The 23811-nt window shown below is 36.2% G+C and overlaps 2 protein-coding genes across 3 annotated transcripts; both read right to left on the bottom strand.

Moving 5' to 3' along the window:
* Positions 1-616: 616 nt before the first annotated feature.
* LOC109037604 (transcription factor YY2) lies at positions 617-11730 on the bottom strand. Of its 2 annotated transcripts, none has more exons than XM_019052364.2 (6): positions 11204-11730; positions 9582-9705; positions 8668-8917; positions 7337-7506; positions 5838-5954; positions 617-4975 (listed from the first exon to the last, which is right to left on the bottom strand). In XM_019052364.2, the coding sequence occupies exons 1-5, from the start codon at positions 11649-11651 to the stop codon at positions 5843-5845; spliced, it is 1104 nt and encodes a 367-aa protein (XP_018907909.1). In that variant the 5' UTR covers positions 11652-11730; the 3' UTR covers positions 617-4975; positions 5838-5842. The 2 variants fall into 2 exon arrangements, with proteins under 2 accessions (XP_018907909.1, XP_072155304.1); XM_072299203.1 differs by having other exon boundaries at positions 8668-8902; positions 11204-11727.
* Positions 11731-13522: 1792 nt separating this feature from the next.
* Positions 13523-23233, bottom strand: Zip102B (Zinc/iron regulated transporter-related protein 102B). The gene is made up of 6 exons (XM_019052373.2): positions 22945-23233; positions 21982-22093; positions 20907-21044; positions 20061-20221; positions 18621-18755; positions 13523-17486 (listed from the first exon to the last, which is right to left on the bottom strand). The coding sequence occupies exons 1-6, from the start codon at positions 23038-23040 to the stop codon at positions 17283-17285; spliced, it is 846 nt and encodes a 281-aa protein (XP_018907918.2). The 5' UTR covers positions 23041-23233; the 3' UTR covers positions 13523-17282.
* Between the last annotated feature and the right edge of the window lie 578 nt (positions 23234-23811).

Here is a 23811-nt window from a genome sequence, read left to right as displayed (position 1 = left end):
AGACCTTTGTAGGCAATTCTCCTCTGAAAAAATATTGATCACTAATAGAAAATACATCAGCCAAAATTGGACATCATTATGCAGCAAAGAACCTATCTATTTTATAGATGGAGATCTTCTAAATGAGCTTGTGCCGTGGCCGGGCTAGAAAAATTATATTTGATAAACCCCTCTGCTAATTGAAGACAAGTGTTTAAGTCAATATGCTGGCCTTCGGCTAACGAGAGAATTTTTATTTTTTCTACATAATTTTGCAGTCGAATTCAGTTGACTACCCAACTCTATAAGCAGGAATTGCATGTAACAAAACAGATCTGTTGAAAACCTCCAACTGACTTTGGTATTTAACTGTGTCTTGAACGGTTTTTGTCACTTCTAATCCTCTCTGCTGTGGAGCAGCATCCCTACGATCTTCTCTAATTTTGCGTAGGCGTCTTTTACTATTATAAGATAACATCTGAGCTATTGGTCGTAGCTTTTTATAATAGACAGATCAGTTCTGCTGAATGATGTCCAACTTTTTTAAGAGAAAACAATTCTCAAGGTACAGTAATTTGAAGTGGTAGGTCGAAGACAACAGGGAGTTAAAAAAAAAAAAAAAAACCAAGTCGGTATGTATCATTCAGACTCTATTTTATTAAAAAACATCAAAACTATAATTTTTTAAGACAGTGAATACTAAAATAAAAATAAATGTAAAGGAATTATAATTTAAAAGTATTTACACTCTAATTTAACAAATTAAAAAAAAGAGAAAAATCTTATTGTACATCAAGAGTCAGACGATGGCCTCAATTTTTTATTTCAGACCTTGGAGCAAACCTTAAAATAACAGCGCTAGAAATGAGCAGAAGAAATTAATTAACATTGTTTGTATGCATGAGTCTGGTTAGAGTGAAAGCCAATCGGACCACAGGGAAAGCATTCATTAATTACAACAATTATGTGCCACACTTTCAAGAAAAGGAAGTATGAAACACTTTCCCAGTATAGCAGAAACTTGCCCTGTTTGACCCAGTGCATAGACCATTCTGTGATTAGTTTTTAGACTTTACAAGAACATTTGAAAATTCTTTGCTCCGATTTTTGTTCTTTTTAAAGCTACTGGTAAAAATGACCAACAAACTGCATAAGCGCTGAGTTTCTTGATTTAGGCCTATCTCCATTGAACGTTTTTGCAAAGTGATCGTAGTAACTAGTCGCTCAAACAAAGTTCATTTCAGCATTTAGAAGAGAGAGTGAGGCAAAATTGATACACAGACAAAATACAAGATGCTAGCATGTTGCTGCTGAATATGTTTGTTGTGACTGTCCATTTAGAGATCAGAATCAACTGCCGATTCGTTTGCCAGACTCATTTTAACATACTAAGGAAAAAAGCATTGAGAACATTCAAGCATTTCCAACTTTTCTTCGATGAAAATTTGTTTCAAAGAGTCATTATGCCTTCATATTTCTAGATGCAATGGATATAATTCTCAAAATTGTCAAACAAAAATTTTACCAGGTTTTCTAGAAGAGCAGTAGATTATCAAAATAAATTTGGCAACTTTATGATGTTTAGGTATACTAAGTTCATTCTTAGCACGGAGGTGTTACAGCAATCAATTGTTCAAAGACACCAGTGGAAACAGGGCCTTCAATGAAGCTTAAATGATAGTACAAAGAGCTAAATTAACTGTAAAGAAGGCAGTTGATTAAAAATAGGAAATTCATGCATTTTTAAGACGTCGGGTGTAAAAAAAGGTAGGAGCACTCTTTTTGCAGCCAATGTCTCCATTACTACCTTCGAAACAGAAATACGCTCAACTTCACCGACAGTGCTGAGACTTTGAGCCCCTAATGTATAATAAAAAACATAGGTACTTTAAACATGAAAGACAGAAAATGAATCAAAGATGGAGTGATTTGACAACAGGGAGCAATTTAAAAAAGCTAAAAAAGACAACATTTTATATCCCAATTTGAGTTTTCGACCTGATTCTTAAAATTAACTTAAATTCTGCATGGTAAACAATAATAGTCTGAAGTAACTTTCAGAAGCTCCAAGAGCTTTTGATTGACTGTTGAAAGTTATTGATCAAAAGTAATGAGGTAAGAAGCCACTGTTCTCGATTGATTGGCTGATAATGTAACAAGTGAAAAAGTTTAACACTTTGAGATCACTTAATCTCTGTACACTTTGCCTCAAAAAATTTCCGAGAGCTTCACAATCTACTATGTGAAAAGAAAAACAATGGAGTGAACACAGACTCTGTTAAGAAGAAAACTAAAAATTCAAGGGTAGCAAAATAAAGAGTATCTCTCGCAATGGTAAAAAAGTAATTCAACAAGCTGAAATAATACATTGTAGGAAGGCAAGCATTGTTTCAGTAGAGTTCCAGGAGCTGAATTTTTAATCGCAATTTTAAACCGCTAAAAGAACAGTGCGGAGATAGATTGTAACAAGGTGACAAATTCGAACTCAGCGTTATCAAGACCCGTTTTGTGACAACTTTTCAATTGGACTGAGTTCCACAGAAACACAATAGACCTATTTTGAGGGGAAAATGAGTTGGGAGTAGATTTGGATTGAACTAGTTGTTCACTTTTTCCTAGAACAAATCTAAAGTCGAGGAAAAATGTTTTTGAACAGGAGAATAGCCGTTTTACATTGTCCCTAAACATTGAGTCTTACGGAGGAATAAAACTTCAAACTTCTTATTCTCTGTTCTCACTTGATGCAACTGAGAGCATTTCTATTAAATTCGGTCTCATTCTCCAGAAAAATTACAAACTTGTACATAAACAACAATAATTTGGCTCTCTCTAGACGTTGATATGAACCATTAAAAATCTCATTTCTGCTGAAACTAGACAGTGAAAAACGGAACTTCAAGAGTTATGAAAAAAACTTGATGTGCGATTTTTCCAAACACTTATCTATCCGCACATGTTGCATTAATGAGTCAAAAAAGAGATGTCAAATAATTTTCTGCAAATACCTGCGGACACGAAAGTGATACAGCAAAAGAATATCTTGTCCTAGAGTTGAAAATTGAAATGTCATCAACTTTTGCCTTCATGAGAGGAATGCATATGAGAGATGGCCTCGCATTTTAAAGACAGGCACAGATATGAACTTAACGGCTTTGAGCCTCTCTTCAGTTTCTTTCCTCAAAAATATAATACAATTTTATCCACCAGGCTTACTTTAACTTTACTTGGTATATCCGTTGAATAACTCCAACAAATGCGATTGTTGAGGGCCTCTCCCCTTATGTAAGTCAACACTCTATAAAACTCACGAAACTTAAGTAGGTCCAACATTTTTTTGAGACTCCCAGTGAATATAGGTCAATATTTATTATTTGATGAAAACTAAGTCCAAGAAATTGAAATTAACTTAAACTCGCATAAAATTTGAATTCAATCTTATTACATAAAATACAGGGCGTTACATCAGGTATTCCTATGGTATGCTCATTAAATTAGACAGTTCATTGAAAAAGGGGCATAAGAAATTCAGAAGTCAAGATTTTCAACAGTGGATTTGATAACCTATATTTTCTGAGGATTTGAGATTAAAACACGGTGGGTTCTAGCAATCTTATCATGGTCATTTTACTACTGCCCAAGAATTTTACTGCTGGCCGTTTCTTCTTTTCTCCAAATCTGATCACGAACATAATTTTCTATTTTTCAATGGACTGTCATGTTTTAGATATGGAAATTAATGACTCACTCAGCAGAAAAATACTCCAGCTTATAATAATCACAACGGAATATTTTACGGCTAAACTGAAAGGCAACTTAAATCCACAATATTTGACTTGCGTCAGGAACTACCAAATACCTAAATTTTGGAACAGAGTTCAAAATAGAATCGAAGCCATTGAAGTTAGAGATGACTGTACTTTCATTAAATACAATTTAAAATCTGTATCTTCAATTCAAATTTGAAAAAAAAAGAACTGAAAGGACAACAAAGTGGCTTTACTAAACAAATGAAAACAATATCACATTCCCCAAAACTATACGGTAGGTTTGAAGATTGAACAAGACATAACCATGGGAAAAAATGGAGGTTGTCTAAATTACATTGGCATGTTTCTTCAAACCTCCATATTGTGATGGTAAATTCAACAGCTTCCACCTTTATTGTGCAACGAAAGAAGGGAGGGCTGATTATTAAACTTCAATCGATATCTTATCCAACAACCATCGTCATTAAATACTGTGAAAATTGAGTTTTAATAATTCAGGTTGATTGATAAAGGAGCGCTGAACTTTAAATAATCGACCCCCAGGGGTGGGCTGTGCATGAATTCATTGTTATCAACATGCAAGATTTAAAGTTTCCCATTGACTTCACACAGTGTTTAACTGATGCAAAAAAGCAACCTTAGAAGTTGAAAATCAGTGGTCACCATTTACTTCGAAGCAATATGTACCCGCATATTCAACAGATCGCTTTTAGAATCTTTATGTCTTCCACTCCTGACCAATCTGCACTGTTACGCATAGAGGTCATAACATGTAACTTTCAGTTGGCGCAAGAATTACGCTCAATGAGGGATGAATGGGTTCAATTCCCAATTAAGAGGAGTAGTTTTATGGACATGGCCCAATAGATAGAGGACTTCAAAGACAATCAATATATCAAGATTTTAAAAACCTAAAATGTATCTTTACTCATTATCATGAGGTGAGGTTGGATGGAAAAAAAAAAAATAAACAAATAAAAAGAAAAAACCTCTGGATTTGATTGAGACGGGTTAAAACCCTCAAATTATAAATACAGATAAAAATATACAATGTACACACAACAAAGTAGGAGGAGGAATCGTATATTATACAGAGCTTACATTAGTTATCAGGTTAAAGTAACTTTGATACCTTATCTTTGAAGTTCGTTACCAGTCGATGAAGCCATCAGCTTGAAAGGCTGCATGGCTGTCACGCAGCTTTCAGCATAATTTTTGCCTCAAAACATCTAAAATAAAATAAATGAAAGAGAAACAGAAATTAGCACTGCCTAGATAATTAAAAATTAGAGGAGTTTAAATCAGCAAACTCTATTTACTTATCAGTTCCTCATTTTTTCTTGCTGCATAATGTCGAATGATTACCCCCCGGTACAGACGCTTTAAATTTCTTAGTGGTCCATTAGACTGCCCCAATGAAAACTTTTCTTAAGACCTCATATATTCTTAAAAAGCTGTGTTTACGTAACAAAGAGAAGAAATGAGCGGGGAAAAAAAAGAAAAAAAAAACTTCACAGGAATTTAAGAAAAGAAATAAGCACTCATAAAAAAACATGCATTGAAATCGTGAATGAGCATAAAAAGAATCATTTAGAAACAGTATAGGTGATAAAAATATATAAAACTTGTAAAAAAGCCTTGCGACTCTTATAAACCGCAAGACGTCATCGCGGGATCCGAACTCAGGACCGCCGGATCTGTAGGCAAGCGCTCTACCGCTCGCCTACAGAACTGATGAAGGATCAGGCTGGTCAAGTCGGTAGATATACATCTTGACCCGCGCTCTTGGGGAAAGCGCTTTGTCCGGCTTGCCGGCGCTCAGTTTTGACTTGCTGGCACACTGCGCAGAAACGTGCAAAAATCGTAACTTTAAAAATCGATACCTCGAGAACGGTTGGGAGGTGGCGGCTAAAAAAAAATATGCCAACCTTAGATTTGTCTCTTCTACATGTACAAGCAAAATGAACCCAATCCCAGGATGTCACATCGTAGACTCCCCGTGTGAGTAAACAGATTGAGTTGAAAATGTAACCGTCCATTTGTTAACAAAATAAAATTATAAGTTTAACATGACATAAATAAAAAACTTACTGAGATTAATCTGCATAGACTATGAATTGCTGATGGTCCATATCTGGCATTTGAACTTCTACAAACTGGGTTTCTTCTTTCAGTTGAACACTTCGTCCAGCATTGTGCTGCCTTGGTCTGCGTACAAAAAAAAAATCATTACTTGGTACATGAAAAACAATCAAGATTGGACTGCATTATGCGAATACAAACTACAATTTCTAAGCATTGGTTAGGTCACTTATTTGCATGAGAAACCAGTGCACAGCAAATCATTCTTCAATATTAAATGTATCAACATTCCATGGTTATATTTAGAAAACAAATTTAACTTTAAATCTACATGTGATGCCAAGTAGGTGTTCGGAATGTTACATAGCTCAGGAAGAATTAGCCATTTAATGCAGGATTTCCATACTTTTCCAATTCTTTGACTTTCCTTGATTCCAAAATCCACAAATCTCTTGACTTTTCACAACATATAAACACAAGTTCCACTTAGATTTTCCTTCATCATAATTAGGCTAATTTCTGTTAAGGTGATTCGATGGACGCCATATTTTGTGTCAGAACGGCATGCGATATATTGCATCAATTGGTTCCATTTTTTCAGCTACTCGTCATTTTTCTCCAATTTTGAGATCGCAATTCTGTTGTCAGGAGACTAAAGCACTCACTTACCAATTTTAACAAAGAAACTCAACGTAATAAAGGCGTGGTTTTTTTAGAGAGAAAACATCGCATTCGATACTGATATCGAAACTGCACTCGAATGCGAAATTTTCTCTCTAAAAAAACCATGCCTTTATTACGTTGAATTTCTTTGTTAAAATTGGTGAGTGCTTTAGTCTCCTGACAACAGAATTCCGATCTCAAAATTGGAGAAAAATGAGGAGAAGCTGAAAAAATGGAACCAATTGATGCGATATATCGCATGCTGTTCTGACACAAAATATGGCGTCCATCGAATCACCTTAAACTGTGGATGAAATTTCCACTTTTAGAGATTCAAATTACGTAGAATGGCAATCAGGAATTATTTGCAAAAGGTACCAGCTGAGATTGCTGAGCTGGTACTTGTTTGCAAGGTCCCCAGCAAATTCCTTGCAACTTCTCCAGATCGTAGAATATTTCCTAACTTTCACTGATTTTCCAGATGAATGGAAACCCTGATAGCAGGTTATACATCACTTTTGGACTGATCAAATATGAGAAATATTGACTGCAAGAAACATTTAGACGCATGGAACAACCCTCAAGTAGATACTATGGAGTTATCTATTGGGTCAGATGGAAACCATCAAACTGCAATCACACATAAAATGATGTAGCTCGATATTTTCAAACTTCCAAACAAAACAAAAATATGACCACTTACTCAAACAGTTTCATTTGCTTTTTTAAGTGTGACAATGATCAAATGAGCAAATTAGATTTTGATTATTCATTTTTCAAACAATGTAGCCACTAGATGAGTCTACACATAGCATGCCTGGATGAAAATATGATTGACTACTTACTTGGCTTTCGCATGTGTTAGAATGTGAGATTTCAGGTTCGTTGACTGGGCGAATTTCTTGTTGCAACCGTCGAACGGACAGACATAGGGCCGATCCCCAGTGTGAATCCTAACATGCGTCCTTAAATTAAAATCTAAAGAAAATCTCTTCCCACAACCTTCAAACGTGCACTGTGAACAGAGAGACACATTAATAATTAAAATGAATGAACAAAGCTAAGGATAACATATGATGAAACGTGGGACATGGCAAAAAACTGAGCATTACAATACGCATATGTTTCCTAAAGGAAGTTCAAAATTCAATAGTATGAAATTAACATCTCAGGCTAGCAAGAATTAAGACTACCTGCTGCCTGGAAAAACTAATTAAAGTAGACTTGGCGCTGTACCTATTAGTTTCAGCATGCTTGGCAATACAATCACATTTTCACCGTGCTGAATTTTTTTTAGACAGGGTAATGAGTACAATGCGCCTGGAAAGGACATCATTTTTTTAAAACCTTGCCACGGTCATTTTCACAGCGTTTTTTCGTTATTTATTTATTTTTTTTTCAATGACCAATTTGACATACCTACTTATATTGATTCTGGTTTATTTCACAAACAGGAAGTTAAAATAGACTGAACTTGAAGTATAAAATGAGCATTAATACCTTATTTGTAAGTCAATTTTAGAAATTTTCAATATTTTTGTATCAGTTAGCAAAGAATTTTAACGAAGAAACATGTTTTGCAATACTTCAATTCTCACGCGAGAAAGTGACCTTCTGTCAACACTTGATAGTTCCAGTTATGAGATAAGATCAGGATTACAGCAAGATGATTAAAAAAAAAAGTTACACATCACACGAAAAGATTTTTTTTTCTTTTAAAAAATTCAAGTTTCTTCTTAGCTTTTATCAAAACACTAGGTGCCTTAACCAAACCTTTAAACTGGAATTAAAAATAGAGGAGTTTAAATTATTTGCATAGTGACTGGTTCTCTTCTTTTGAGTTGATGACAAGTTACATCAACAAGGACATTGACCTTTCAAACAGCCTTTACATTATGCGTACTTCATGTTATCAGGCTCCAAAAAAAAATTATCAATAAGCGTCAACCAATATTTGATAGATAACTATTTCCCAGTAGGAGATTTTTTTTTCTTCTTCCAGCAGCTTTGAAAAACCGAGTGATGAGCTTTGCAATAGTTGCTTGGTCATAAGACTATTGGGTTCACATAAGGGGAGCTTAGCTTTTCTAGTTTCCGCTTCAATAAATATCCTGACGGGGAAACTGATTTAAAGATTGCTTAAATTGAAACATTAATTTCTGTTTTCCGAACATACCTGGAATGGTTTCTCTCCAGTATGGACTAACTGATGGCGTTTCAGCTTGGAACTCTCGACAAAGGCCTTCCCGCACTCTGCACAGACGTGAACTCTCGGCCCGTGGGTATGAAGGTGCTTTCGCATTGCTGAGTTGTCGCGGAACATTTTCGTGCATCCTTTGTGCGGGCATGCTATCGTTCGATCGATTCCAGCCAAGGAGGAGTCTTTCTTTGCTTTCACTTTGTTGCCTGGCCTGTAACAATAATCACTTTGGTCACTTCGTAGATTAGATGAATGAAATGATAATCAAAATGAGAAAATGCAGAAAATAAAACATATTTGAAAAAATAATAATCAGAAAAAAGTAACTTAAAAGCTGGTATTTTTACAGTACAAGGTAGATGTGGTATAAGTAAACATGATTACTTGCAAGGGAGGAAAAAATCAAATTTTTAAAAAAATTGGAATCAGGTGAAAAACTAGAAGATTGATAGAACATAATCAGAATCCCTAAATGAGAGTCTTCTCAGTGAGTACATAACAGGGAGAAAAAACAGGGTTTGAAAAAAAGAGGAGAAAGGGGAAAAAAATCTTGAAAGCTGCTCCAAGGGCACTTTAAAGACTATTAAGCAAATTAAGAGTGCTAGTGTCATATCATATGATCTGTTGCTGAGACAGATAATACTGTCCCTCTTCTCTTTTTGATGTGGGTAATTTTTTAAGATTAAAACATTTTCAGATTTTTTGGAAACCCATTGTATTATGCTCAAAATTGATTGGTAGAGCAAGCATTATTCTAAAATATTGGCTGTAATGATTTTTCATATTTGATTTCTGGTAGACGCAGCTTTGAGAATTGGCTAAGGGTACGAAAGTATGCGCTCTAGTAACTCTTCCTTTAAACTATTAATTCATAAGATTTGGATACCAACCTGGTAAATTCTGCCAATTGTTTTGGGTCACTGAGATCTAATCCTGGAATTCCTTCACTTGGGATTTTTCTTTCTATCATGTAATCTTCATACTCCTGTTCAGGTTCAGGATTACTGCATTCATCTGCAAACATTCATTTACTTATTTAATAGACAATACATATTTTATAACAAGGGCAACTGGCAACAATTTCACAACAAAAAGAGAAACATGGAAGAAAAAAAGAAGAGACCATATTAAGTAATGAAACTAAACGTTATAAATAAGTTATAAATAACGTTATAAGGATGATGGTATCTAATGCCTTTTTGTGCTTGGAAAAGTGTGAGAAAAAAATCCTCCTCACTAATAATGTCTAAGTACGGCTGAACGATATTGTTTGACTGGAATTGACTAATCGACACACCAGTACCTAGGGGACTAAAAAATCATCCACTGGGTTAGCGACAAACAGCCAAGAGCATGGGTGTCCACAAGGGATAAAGTGTCCATTGAGCGCTTTGTCGAGAAACAAAAACTATTTGCGTCTCCACAAGGAATTGCGAGAAAACTTTTGATAACCTTGATGCTTCTTGCTCATTTAAGAGCCAAAACGTTTACGCCAGGACAACACCCAACTAGGAGGTAGATGGTAAATATATGAATTAAAACTCCCGATAATACACTGAGCTTTCTATGAAAAATAACAGAGCATGTTGATAGATATGCAGAGTTATGAAAGGAGCTGTTCCATCTTCATCACAGCTCACGGCTAGTGTCATTACTTACCACTACAACATGTTGTTATCATGAGATTTTAATAATACATATCTGCCAGTCATGATATTCCTGGATAGATATTTATGTTCTCCCTAAAGGTTCATGACATGCTGCGGTAATTCAATCTTGGGTGAAGTCAATTTTCACGGTGCTCTGAAAAACCGAAAGCTCGTAGGCTACGCCACAGCAAACATCAGAGTGAAAATAGGCTTACAGCGTGGTTGATGCAGGGGAACCATAATTGATGCGAGTAATTAAGCAACCCTAAACCTACGGTTTTACTCTCATAGGGGATGAGGGGCTTCATCTATTCAGTTTAATCCTTTCAATTTTTCAAGGACACACTACAGTGAATGAAAATGCTTGTATAAGAAGAAGCCTGTTTAGGCATAGAGGGTGAAGGTGGGAATATGATAATGGGGAAGAATACTGCATCCTGGAAACTAACTTCCAGCGTAAAGGAGCAGGAGAATATCAAGGAATAGTAATGTAAAGCATCGCCGTGTTTACATGCATTAGTAACAAACGTGGCCATCTTTTTTCGGAGCCTTCAATAACAACAAATATGGCGAGCATCTGCCATTTATAAAACGGCCATATTTACAAATTTAAATTGATATGGCAGCCCCCATGCGAACTCATGGTCTGAAAATTTCCGAAACGCTGCGAAAAAATTCGAGAAAAGAAGCGAGATTTCAAGTGATCGGGAGGTGTTAGCGGTGAATTGTAGTGTTAGTGGCGAGGTCTTGGCTAGATGACAGACACCAAGTGGCAACTGTGAAGATATGGAAGATGATGAAGTTGTAAAATGCAAAAAGAAGCCAAGAGAAAAGGATAAAAGCGAATCAATTTAATAACATACCGTCATCTGTCCCTGAAGCCCACATTGTAACCGAAAATTCTCCTTCTAACGTCCTGATTTGGACTTGCTTTTGTTCCCATTTCCTGGCTTTCGTGTCGGTTTCGATGAGCTCGGGTGTAATAAAAACCTTTTCACTAAACCTGGGTTCTTTCTTGATTTTCTTCCCTTTCCACGATGGTCCAGGACTTGAAATTGCATACATATCGTTATCTATTGGCACTTGAATTTCTTCATATTCGGTCAAAGGATCATTACAACCGACAATTTCTTCAGGGGTCTGTAAAATTATTTCCTCCGCCACGGGATCCTGCATTTGTTGAATAGCTTCGATCTCGATTTCTTGGATTTCGTGCTGGGATATTTCGACGTGCTGAACGGATTCGATCTCGATTTCCTGCATATCTTGCTGCGGTATTTCATCCTCTCCCATGTAATCAGAAGTCGCCATATTAATAACACAAGAAAAGAAAGATGGCCTCCGAGTCACAACACCAACTGAAATCACTACGCGTAATTTTCGGTCTCCTCAGCACCGACCAATCACAACGCCTGAAAGAAAGAATCGCCGGTGATGTCACACGACGCGGTATCGATTCAAGGTCGAATAGCTCGAACGCGATCACAGATGGTAAAAATTTTAGGGGCGTTAAAATCAGGCGATCCAAAGTGATCTTCGCCGCAAATTAATTCTAGTTTTACGGAACATTAGCCTAGCTCAATTTTTTTCAGTTACGATTCCTTCATTAATAAGTAAAACCCAAACATCGATTGCGTTGTATTGCGACACGAATAGCGATCAATCGAATCGAAAATTATCATCTCTCGTGTCCGGTGGTTGGACCGGCATCATTTTCCTTATCAAAAATCTCAAGTCGCAGGAATGCCAGGAAATATTTTTAATTGCGGTGCATCTCAACTCGGATTACTCAACGCGCTTCGAAAGTTAGTCATTGAAGCAAGATCAAATTTTACGAGGATGAGATTCTTTGTTCCGGCGGGGGATCTGCGGTGTGGGCGCGTCATCTGTGCCCTCTCCTCCCCTCCTCTGCAGTCATTCTCCCTCATGCAGCAAAATACTGGCGACGGCCGAGGGGATGGACGGGTGCAGCTGAGGTCATTCCCCAAGGTCACAGTATGCTCTCATCAAGTTTGAACTTCTGCAGGGTGACCAATGAGGGACGAGGCAGGGGCACTGTTGGAAGGCGAGGGGGGGGGGGGGGAGGAACCGGAAATGGATGAGATCTGTTCCGGCATACTCCAATGACAGATGATATTCACTACTAAAAGTATTTTTTCCCAATTGTTATCACTTACGCCCCCAGACGTGGTAAACTTTCTTTTGACTATGCCTGGAAAAGGAAAATTTCAATGAAAAAATCCATGGAAAATGAATGCTTGAGCCACAGAACAAAATCTGATTGTGAGTTTTAATGCATGCAAAAAATAAAAAATCCTCAAAATTAGGAACGAGGTAGTACCTAAGAGAAAATGGAAAATGGGAGGGAGAAATTAAGGAAATTTAAAATAGCTTAGAACAAGATAATTTAAAACGACTAACTGGAAAAAGTCTGCGGTAACAAACCTTAAGCAGTTCTGCGTCAAGTAAATTGGAAGTGGTAGGTACCTAAGCTAAAAACACAAGAATTAAACTAACAAAATCTGATGTTGTTGGAGAACTCCTGCAGTCGGCTTCTGAAGTTTCATTCAGAACTGTCTCTCACCAAGAAGAGGACAGACATCTTTGAAACTTGTTGGATATTTTTTTTTTTTTCATAAAACTTAGACATGAGTTTTTAGTCTATTACCTACTTAATTCAACTTTAACTCATATTTGGACGTATTTATGCTAAAAGGAACTATGTTGCATGCCAACCCTATGCAAATAGTTCCTTTTAGCATAAATACGTCCATTTTGCATTCTGCTCATTTTCCTTCTTAGAGTAAATTTATTTTAGGGGAGTGTGAAGATATTTTTTAAAACGCTTGTATGAAACATAGGAAGACTTTTTAAATACTCAAACATTTTACAAAGCATTTGAAAATAATACATTTTAAGCACCAACTTCAAATTACTAGATGTTAAACCAACAACTTGAGACAGGCATGCACATTTTCAAGAAGGTAAAATTCTCTCTGAAAAAACCTTTACCTGAGTGTATGTTTTTGGACAATAATTATTTCCTTGTCTCCAGTTGATTAAATTAATTGAGTATCTATCAACCTTTTTTTTTATTTTTTGAAGATTGAGATGATAATATTCTACTACATATTTGCTTTTCAGTAAAGGTTTAGTTGAGAAATAATAAATCGGCACTAAAATTAAAATGAAAAAAATTTTAATTGAGAAAGATAACAATTTTGAAGTTGACAAATTCGATGTCTTCATAGGTACTTTAAAACAGCAATAATACCCAGATGCAATTCAAGACAATTTAAAAAATTTAAAGAACCTTTAATCATCATTAAGTATGTTGCATTACTTTTTTTTTTGCTGAATTAGTCATTCAGCCAATTAAAATGCCAAACTAAAACCTGGAGGGTAATAATTCACCTCAAGTAACAGAATTGCATAAAAGTCCTACTTTTATTGCACAACAGAATCATTCAAAAAACCAACAAAAAAAAGTGAGGCCTTACACCTAAACAAATACCTAGCTACAATCATCATGTTTTTTTTTTTTGAAAAAGGAAAAAAAACATTCACGACAATGTGCAACCCATCAACTTTGGAATATTCAAAATTAATGAAGTTGCCAGTTTTTGGTTTTTATAATTTCATTCTGAAGTATGAATATTTCGTAATTAGCCATACATGAGGCATTGCAAAATGAATGGAATGTTTGATGAACATTGGCAGTTCGTATTTTTATTTCTTGCATTTTAGGTTCCTATATTATTTCTGTGATTTGAATGACAGAGAAGGTAGCTACATTTAATGAGCTACATCTGTCTTGATGAGAATTTAAAGGAATAAACTAACTGGGATTAAAAAACTTGTAAGGATGTGAACTTAAGATGTAGAACCAATTAAAAACTCAGAATACTTAGAAGCATGATTGGTTCTTCTCAAACTTTAAAACAGTATGAAGAAACAAGATAATAACAAAGTTCAATTTGAAATTATCACAAAGTTCAAGAAAATCAATTGAATTCTAGCAAATGTCAATAGAAAAATAGGCAAAAAATTTGAATACAAAATAATAATTACAACAGCTATTAATCAAAAGAGGAAATGAACTATACTGCTTATAAGCAACAGGAGGGAGGTGGGGGGGGGGGGGGTAGAAAAATCTTATTCAAACTAGTGCCAAATCATTGCGTATTACCTGAAAACAGTGTTATATCCAAGTGAAACACTGGAAAAAAAAAAAAAATTGGAGAGGGGTGGGGCATTAATATATCAAGTAAAAGTAACCATCAGCATCACAGAAAGCACAAATTAAAATTAAAATGTTTAGAAAAGTAGAAATTACGCCTGGCATAAGCGACAAGGAACAAACTGACTTGAGAGAGGTAGCTCCCTTAGATGTAAAATTACTCTTTAAAATCTAGCCTCCTAACATTGAAGTACTCAGTTAGAAAAGTGCAGTAATGCCCCGATTATATGACGCTCTAGTTAACCAACAAAGTCCATTGCAAACAGAACCTGTGAAAGCATTTTTTCATTGGTGTTTCATTGGTAGTTTTGATTATCTGACTTTTCTAATACCCGAAACAACCCTTGCCACAAATTGTTGGCTAATCGGGCCATTACTGTATCTGAAAAATTTACACTCAAATGTAACTATCTCCATACAATAATGTATACTTTCGAACTAAGCAGTTACTTCCGAGGAGGAAAATTTTGTAACTGATTGTACTAACTAATGAAATGAAGGAGAAAATTAATGAGTAAATTTATGAATAAATAAATAAGCGTTAATATAATGCAACATTTTGAACTTGATTCTTGGAGATAATTGGCAGAAGGAATGAGGCTAGAATCATAAAATTGAGTTTGTACAAAATTTGCCTTTGCTAGCAGTGCTTGACAGGAAAAAGGGATGTGATAAGAAATTTTTGGCTCCAAATGATGAATGCTCCCACTCAAAGGATGAAAAAACCCAGTACGTTCATCAGAGCTAGAAATGGATTTAAAAGGCTAAAAAAAAATAAATAAATAAATAAACGTGTGCCAATGCTGCATTTTCCACTATTTTAGGGATCACAGATAAATAACCTCATCCTTGTAAAATCAGGCTAAGGAAAGGGTAGTATGGATTACAAAAGGACTTCAGCCAGGGGCAGACTGGCACCAAAAAAGAGATCAGGAATACCCACCCATTTTAGTTGGTTTTTTTTGCAGTGCGAGGGGGTAAACCGGTCCAAAATCAATCACATTAGTCATCGACTGGCCGAACAGGATTTTTCCGTGTTCCCGCCTGCCTATCTGCCCCTGACTTAAACAGCTCTCTCATCTATAGTAATTAGATTTCTTACATGTCACTTTGCTAGAATAAGGGCTCCTGATCAAACATAATCAATTTATCTTTTCCCTTTCCATATCCTACTAAAGACAAAATAATAACTTATGAACTATTCTTCGGGCAAGGAATTTTTGCAGTGTTGTAATTCGGTTATTTGTGGATAAAATTTTGTGAGAGAACTAATCAGTTCATTAAAAAATTCAAGATATCAGTTTTAAGGGGAGTAACAGCTAACAAAGATCTGACCAATCAAATGCCAACGGTCAAATTGATGAAGTAAGGCTTGAAGCTGAGTTCAGCCATAAACGAACACTGTTTCCCCTACCTGGCTACATCATCAAAATCTTTCAAAAGTATAATTTCAAACGAGTTTCGTTCTTGACATTTTCCACAAAGGTTTTTTTTTTTTTTGTCTTTTATGATCATACAGAATCTGAAAAAATTCCTAGAAACTTAGTTCACTCTGTGCTTTCAGAAAATAAACTATAAATAATGGGTGCTAATGACCCATTACCCATTTAGTACGAGGAAAACCAAATAACATTTATGTACGATGATAGAATTCAAGGCTACATTAAGAATTTATGAAAGAGCATAACATAAAGTCTTCAGACGAGATATTATTCAATATGTACACTTAATGTATCAAAGTAAGGAAGGCATTTTTAATTTCAATGCTCATGTCTCGTTAATCGAATTATGCTTCATCTCCACTGTAAAAAACAAGTTCAGTTGTGTCTTACTCCTCTTGAAAAATATCTGACAATTGGATAGGTATTGCAATTAAAATTTTACATCAAATAATGTGTATTAATGTTATACACTTAATACTTCCTCTCTAAGATTTAGATTAATCTATTCTTCTTGATTATGTTTGTGACCCAATAATTATTTATTCAGTCTTAAAATGCAATAGGGTTTTCAAAGTAGGTTTGCACACTGCAAAAAAATATTTGGCTCAGTCAAATCTGAATGATACGTTTCATTTGAGTTAAAACGACTGTCAAAATTCCTCTCTTGCAAATGCATTGCAAACTTTCTTGCAAACTGCACATTCATACATATATACCCACAAGTAACTAACAACATTATATCTTCAGCTTCTGTCTGTAATCTTCTGCTGTTGACTATTTGGGACTCAGAGTTTTTAATCTTGTAGCTCTACAAATTGGTTTCCCCTGAATACGATACATACCATCTCAATGGCATACTTTTTTCTCCACAAAATTTCTAGACGCAAAAGGAGATGGTAAGAGAAAATATGGGGATTTTAAGCCAACATTAAATTGAAAATAGAAATAGATTTGGCAAGTTGGAATCATTCATCCTCTAAATAAATGTACTATTTTTGAAAGTGAAAAATGAATGACAAATCTCATTTTCTGAGGGGCTCTCGTAACTTTAATTACAGATTGTATCGTATCAATTGGGCATACAATGCGGTTAAAAATGATTGTTGTTCAAACACTACAGTCTCCAAATACTGCCCTTCTATTGGACTTAAGTAGTGTGGAAAAAAAGAAAAGAAAATGTAAGATGACAAAATTGAGAAAACTAACAAAACTTTTTAAAAAACCTTGAGAAATTAAAACAAATCTAAAACTGTCCCTGAGCTAATGATGATGATTTGATGTTAATAAGAGAGGGAGTAAGGTGCCTAAAATTAAAAAGAAAAGTTGTTGAAACCGAAAATGTCCACCAGCTTTTAGCGTAAGTTCAGGTAAGACATGCACTGTGGCAACGTATAAAAATGTGCCTGCACTAAACAGCATAGCGATTCCTGTGGCATTAACTGAGGATAGAGTCTCTTTTCCCTCCTGAAACAAAAATAAAATTTCAGATAACCCATGAGGATAAACACTCACTTTTTGGGTCCTCATTGAAGCGCAGGACAACACTTTTTGCAAAAGCCAATTTGAATGGGCTTGGTGAGTTTCTACATTTTTTCAATTTCTGGGGATACAGAGAGTCGGTAAGTAGGTTATACAGTAGTGTATCCCAGGATTAAGTATGAATATTGAAAAAGTCGATTCTTTCAAAAAATTATTTTGGAGCAACGATCAAATATTTCAAATCAAACATAGTTGCAGCTATTTGATATTCATAGTTCAAAAAACATCGTTTCAGGAAAAAGCCTTTTAACATTCTGATCTCTTGTGATTTTAACAGAGTCTTTCAGCTCCTTTCAGTTGAATTAGTTGAATTTTGAAGAATACTTAATTCAATGAAGAACCCCGCACAGAGCATGGGGTCAGCGGCTCTCGATGAAAGTCGATAAAACTTTAATAGATTGATATAAAGTTCATAATTAAGGGAAAGCCAAAAAATCAGCTCACTTTTGCGAGTAGGAGCCGAGATATTTACAATTGAATCCGGACTATTTTCTATCATGCCGCAGCATGGCTTAAGGATTCCGGGTCCCCTCTCTTCTCGTTGTTAGGCGTTCTCGATCAGACCACACGTCACTCACGTGAAGATAGGTGCTTATGCGCTCGGCCGGTGCGAATGCCGCATTCCCTCCCTCTCCCCGCATCTGCCAATTCTGTTTCAGCAACTACATTTCCGATTACGGCGCCGACACGGGAGAGGTGCGAGAGGCAGGGAACTCCATATCGCACAGCCCGAACGGAGCGTCCTGGAGTGAGTGCAAACAATGCGACATCTTAGTTACCTGGTGAGGAGAGGGGGTTTCCTGGCCGAAGTGCTCAAGCAAGTTAAGGCGACACGGAGAATTTACCTCCGCCGCACAGAAAATAGTCTGGGTGCAATCGCGAATATCTCAGCTTCTACTCGCAAAAGTGAGCTAATTTTTGGGCTTTCTCTTAATTATGAACTTTATATCAATCTATTAAAGTTTCATCGATTTTCATCGAGAGCCGCTGACCCCATGCTCTGTGTGGGGTTCTTTAGTTGTTACTATACGCCTTCAGTAGAACAGGAGAAATGCATACCTGTCCGATGCCAAAATAAGTAAGAAGAGCCATCAAAGGAGCTGCGAGTGAAAAAACTAGCAGGTGCTTCCGCGTTCTTTTCCGGTCCACACCTTCAGTAAGTAAAAAAGTAACTAGACCAAAGGCAGCTGGAGCCTACAAAAAAAAGATAAAATAAAAAATAATTCTAATGACAGGATACAATATCGTCACCTTCCAGGCAAAGTATCACAAGCGCCATGCGACGTTTAAAAATTTCCGCCGCCATTATATTTTTTTACAGAGAAATTGTTCAACGAAGCTATCCGAAAAATACACCGAATTTTCTTTGTGCTGCCGATAAAATTTAGTGAAATTTTCGAACAGATTCAACCAAAAATTTCTCAGTAAAAAAATAAAATGGCAGCGGAAATTTTTAAACATCGCTTGGCGCTTGTGATACTTTGTCTGGAAGGTGACGTTATCACAATGAATTTTAAAGAATAATGATGATTTGGACGTATTTCTATCAAACGGAACTGTGTGCATTATGACGTGAGCGCTGTTCTGCACATATTGTCTCAGGGCTCATGCCTTAATGAACATAGTTCTGTTTGGCAGAAGTACATCCATTTAATGATTGATTTATTTTTGGGGAACTTTTGAGAGGTAGGTGAATGTAATTAAACTGCAGAGAGAGCGAGAGATGTAGACTTTTGCAGTATTAGCTAAATATTGTGCCAATAAGAGCCAAGTAGCACTGATGCTGACAAGTCCCAATTTAATCGTTCGATTGATGCAGTTTAATCAGCTGCTCTGCAATGGAGGAAAGGAAAGAGGGGAGAAGAGGGAAAAACGCTTACTTTTGGTGCTTATTCATGGCAAAATTGGCTCAAACTGCATATTAAATGGTTAACAAATTTAAGCATTTTCTAATAGAGACCCCCTGACCCCCCTTTGGCCCCTCCGCTTCTTGGTGTCAAAATCCACCGATGTCTAAATGTGAATTTTTTGGAAACTTTATATGCATAATCAAGCGAAATAATGTAGGTGATCAAACAGCTTGCTCCTCTTTCCTTCCCTTGCACCGGCCGGAGAGATAAGATTCAGTTCAAAATAAAAGGCTCCACATCTTTGACTCAGCAATAGTGCCACTTTTCCGCTTAGTAACACCAGTTACATTCCTGAAAAATTCCCTTGACAGACACAATTTTCTCGAAAGTGGCACACAGAAAGTTTGATTTTAAAAGCTCATCTTACTATGGAGATTGTCAGGATTATCACAAAAAAAATTTCTCAGTATTTTGTGCGTAGTCCTTTCATCGACTACCCAAACACACTACAACAATTTTATTTTTAAATTTCATGATCTGGCTGTTATATCAATAAAAATAGAAAATAGCGTTAAAGGGAATTATTATGGTTAGAGGATGAATTTCAAGTGTTTTTTAATGACTTAAGTATATAAATCTTCAAAAATACCTTGTGCAACATGATTGCCACAAAAACAATCATTTCTACGTCTGTGTGAGTGGTCGTGGCTGCAGCTCCAAGCGCTACACCATCAACAGCAGAGTGAACAACTAGACCTAGCGTCGCTGTCATGTTTCCTTTATTGTTTATATTCATTCCAGATTCTACATCTAAAAGAAAAGATGGAAACAATTATTAAAAAAAAAAAAAAAAAAACCATTACCTAGATGAGGTTTTAGGGCCAAAGTGCTTTTTTGCATTGCACAGTTATTACTCACATTGCTACAGTTCTACCTGGGCAAAAGAAATTTTTCTTGCGTTTCAGGGTTTACCCATGACACAAAAATGAATATCTACCTATTAAAATAACATTCCCAGGGTTTTGGAGAAATTGTGTGCCGAAAATACACTGCCTTTCACTTCAGGATGAATCTTTTCCAAGATTGTTTTTTTTCTTTCCCTCCCTTCATGGATAGAGAGAGTGTTCGTCCCCTGGAGATTCCTTAATGGATTCTATTGTAAGTTCAAGAGACCTAAAAGGCATGCTGTCATGCCAGAGAAAAACTACAGACGAACATACGGCTCCTATTATTAGAGCTAAAAGATTCTTCAATGTGAAGACAATTCCACACAGGCTAGTCATTCCTGTGCACAAGTCTGAGACACTGCTGCGGGGTGATGGCAGTTAGTTTTAGTGCATATCTCATGGGATCATTTTGGGATGAAGAAGTTCTGGTTCCAGGCAGGAAGTGGATCACAAAGAGATGCCTTATGGCTGACCTGCGTAGATTGGTCTTATTCGTTGGATATTGTACCGAAACTTTAAAAGGAGAATTAATCAAAATTATTACATACCTTTTGTAAAAGATGTGGAGCATTGGTCTATTAGCAACATTAGGACAAAGCCTAAAACTAGGGAGACTCCAATGAGCGAGTGTAAATCTGTAGTCTCGACTTCTAATTTGAGGTCAGTTGGAGATGCATGTTTCAGTTCTGGAATGAGAGACAAAAGTGATTAAATCAAACTCTTGCTTTCTCAGAGAAAATCCTGGCACAGATGAGCATGCAAAAGACATGTATATAACACATTCTTTGGTTTGATCCGAAAATATGCAAATTTTAGCGATCAACCTATGCTTCCAAAACTACGAAAAGCATTTCAAAGAAATGTAACTGAACGTATCCACTTTGTAAACAGGACTTAGTCTTCTTTTCAAAACATTTTACCAAGTACTCTCAGGGCTCCATTTTTCAGGTGAAAAATTTTAGTACAATTCGAATAAAAATTCAATATTATTGACAGAAACAAAGGTCTCTTGCATTCTATTGAGGTACATGATCGTGTAGGGATAACGTATACAAGAAATAAAATGTAGGAATGGAGCGGGATTAGTAAAAAGGCTACTTGAAGAAAAAAAAACTAAAACTTAAGAGCACTTCTTAATGGATTATATATTTTGAGCATGAAATATAAAATTAGCAGTCACCACTCTGGTCAGATTCAACATTTTTGCGCATTTCTGGTGTCTAAATATTCATTCAACACTTCTTGGAACAATAGTACTGATTGCTTAATCTTGAGTTTTTCAGCAATTAGGTTTCTTCCCCAAAAACAGTGACATTACATTGCAAAAAAAAACCATTGCAAAATTAATCCTTTGCGTATTAAAAAGAAACTTCCATTAAAAATTTGCAGTTATTGATGTCATAAGATTTTCGCCTTGATTCCAACATGATTATAAATACATGATTAGGAATATTTCACCATCAAACTTCACCATACCTTGATGCAGAGTTCAAAAATACAAGTTCATCTGGGAAAATCCAGGCCAAACAGATATGGCCCGCCAGAATGAAAATTATGTCAAACTGATCTTGTAGGCTCTAGGATTTAAAATTTAAAGAAATTGAATTGATTAGCTTCACAAACCAGGTGCTCCAACAGAGGAAAACAAGGCTCTCACTCCTTCGGGTATTATCACAGCTAATGCAGTTCCAACCAGTAAGCCAGCGCCCAATACAGACACATTTTGCATTTTGGACTAAAGAGAAAAAAAGAAAACAAAGACTTCATAAGAGTGTGAGGAGCATACACAGCTTTCTATTCATGATATGTGAGTTATCATTAATTAGTTTCAAACAATTCAAATTGCAGTAGGCACTTAATGATTCCCCATTTAAATTAACTGAAGTCATCGTGTGGGTGTTTTCAGTTTTTATTTTAGTAATAAGAGGGAACAACTTATATTAAAGTAGGTAAGTAATTAAGTATAGAATTGATGAAGCAAAAGCAGACCTTAAAATGTCACACAATCTGCAAGCAACATTATAAATCCTGTCCATCATGTGCTAAGACTAATGTCAATCTCAGAATAACCACCACAGAATCAGCATTCCGTAAAAATTCTACACATGGATACAGATAGCACCATAGATAGAATGATTTGATTTTCGCTTCATTGTACGATTCCATTGACAAGGAGTTAGGAATATTTACAGGGCAGTTGGAAGACAAAACTAGGGCCCCATTATCTACCTCCTTGATGTTGAGTCATAATTTCTGTAGGCCTGTTATAACTGTGATTTCTCAATATTTACTGGAGCTGTTAGTTGATCCATGACTGGGACGTAAGGAACATCAAAAGAGTTGGAATTCAAGTCCTTATTTCAAAGCTACCGCACATAATAGCTGGTATGAAGCTATAGGTGAGCACCTAAAGCACTGTGCTAACATTTATCGTCACTTTAATTTTATGTACGCATATCATATTGCATCAGAGAGGTGCCAGAGAGAGGGCCGTTCGGTGTAGGGGCTTACTCCAGGATAACTGAGAATACTGAGTTTTGAGGAATATAAACTGAAAAATCAGTGAGCGTAAAGGAGACTCCTTACCTCTGACATGGGCATGACCAAGGGGATGGACCCCACTAAGTAGCTCCCAATTAGCATTACTAAAGATAGTAGTATAAGAACAGTTGACTCCTCCATATCAAAAGATTTCGACTCTTACAATTTTGACACAAAAATAAACAACACTTCGCACTCTAATATTAATATGAAAAGGAGAATAATTTCCTGGCTAAGGATGTTTCCATTTCTGCTACTTGAAAATTAGCTCAATACAAATGCCACAAAGATCAGAATAATCAACTCCAAACTTCAGACTTCAGACGTGCCATGTTTACATTATGGAGGAGAAAACAAAAACAAGACCAAAATCTTCCATGGGATAATGAAGAGAGGTCGACGAACGTCTGCTACTTGCGTGGTTTGTAGTTACATTTTTACGTTTTCCTCATCTCTGATTGGCTGAATAATTGCTTACTAGCGACTCTGGCGACATTAGAAGGTACTACTTGCACTAGAATCTGCGCGCACGACACACCTGTAGCGAAAATTGCCGCATAGCGTTTTGAAGGGAAATTAAAAAAATTGCGAATTCTCGAGCACTTCGAGTTCAGCAAACATTTGTTATTGTGGTGTTCTAATTTACAATAGTTGCTGATGCGAATGCGTGTTTTAAATTCCTCTTTACGCATTCGTCATGGTTTGAACCTCCGCCACGCTCCAAAATTGTTTAACCGAGAACAATTTCAAAGACTTCTCGTATGTAATACAATTTGAAAAGCAGTTGAGCATTTATGGATCTACTACCTACATTCCTTTATGACGCCCCCCCCCCCTCCCCAGAGCAACCACGTGCAGGAAGGATCATCATCCCCCAACCGCTCTTCCTCTCCTCGGACCTACCGTCAACCG

Source organism: Bemisia tabaci, chromosome 4 (assembly GCF_918797505.1).
Source record: "Bemisia tabaci chromosome 4, PGI_BMITA_v3".
Lineage (NCBI taxonomy): Eukaryota > Metazoa > Arthropoda > Insecta > Hemiptera > Aleyrodidae > Bemisia > Bemisia tabaci.
Note: the sequence above shows the minus strand (reverse complement) of the source record. Positions and strands in the feature narration are given on the sequence as shown.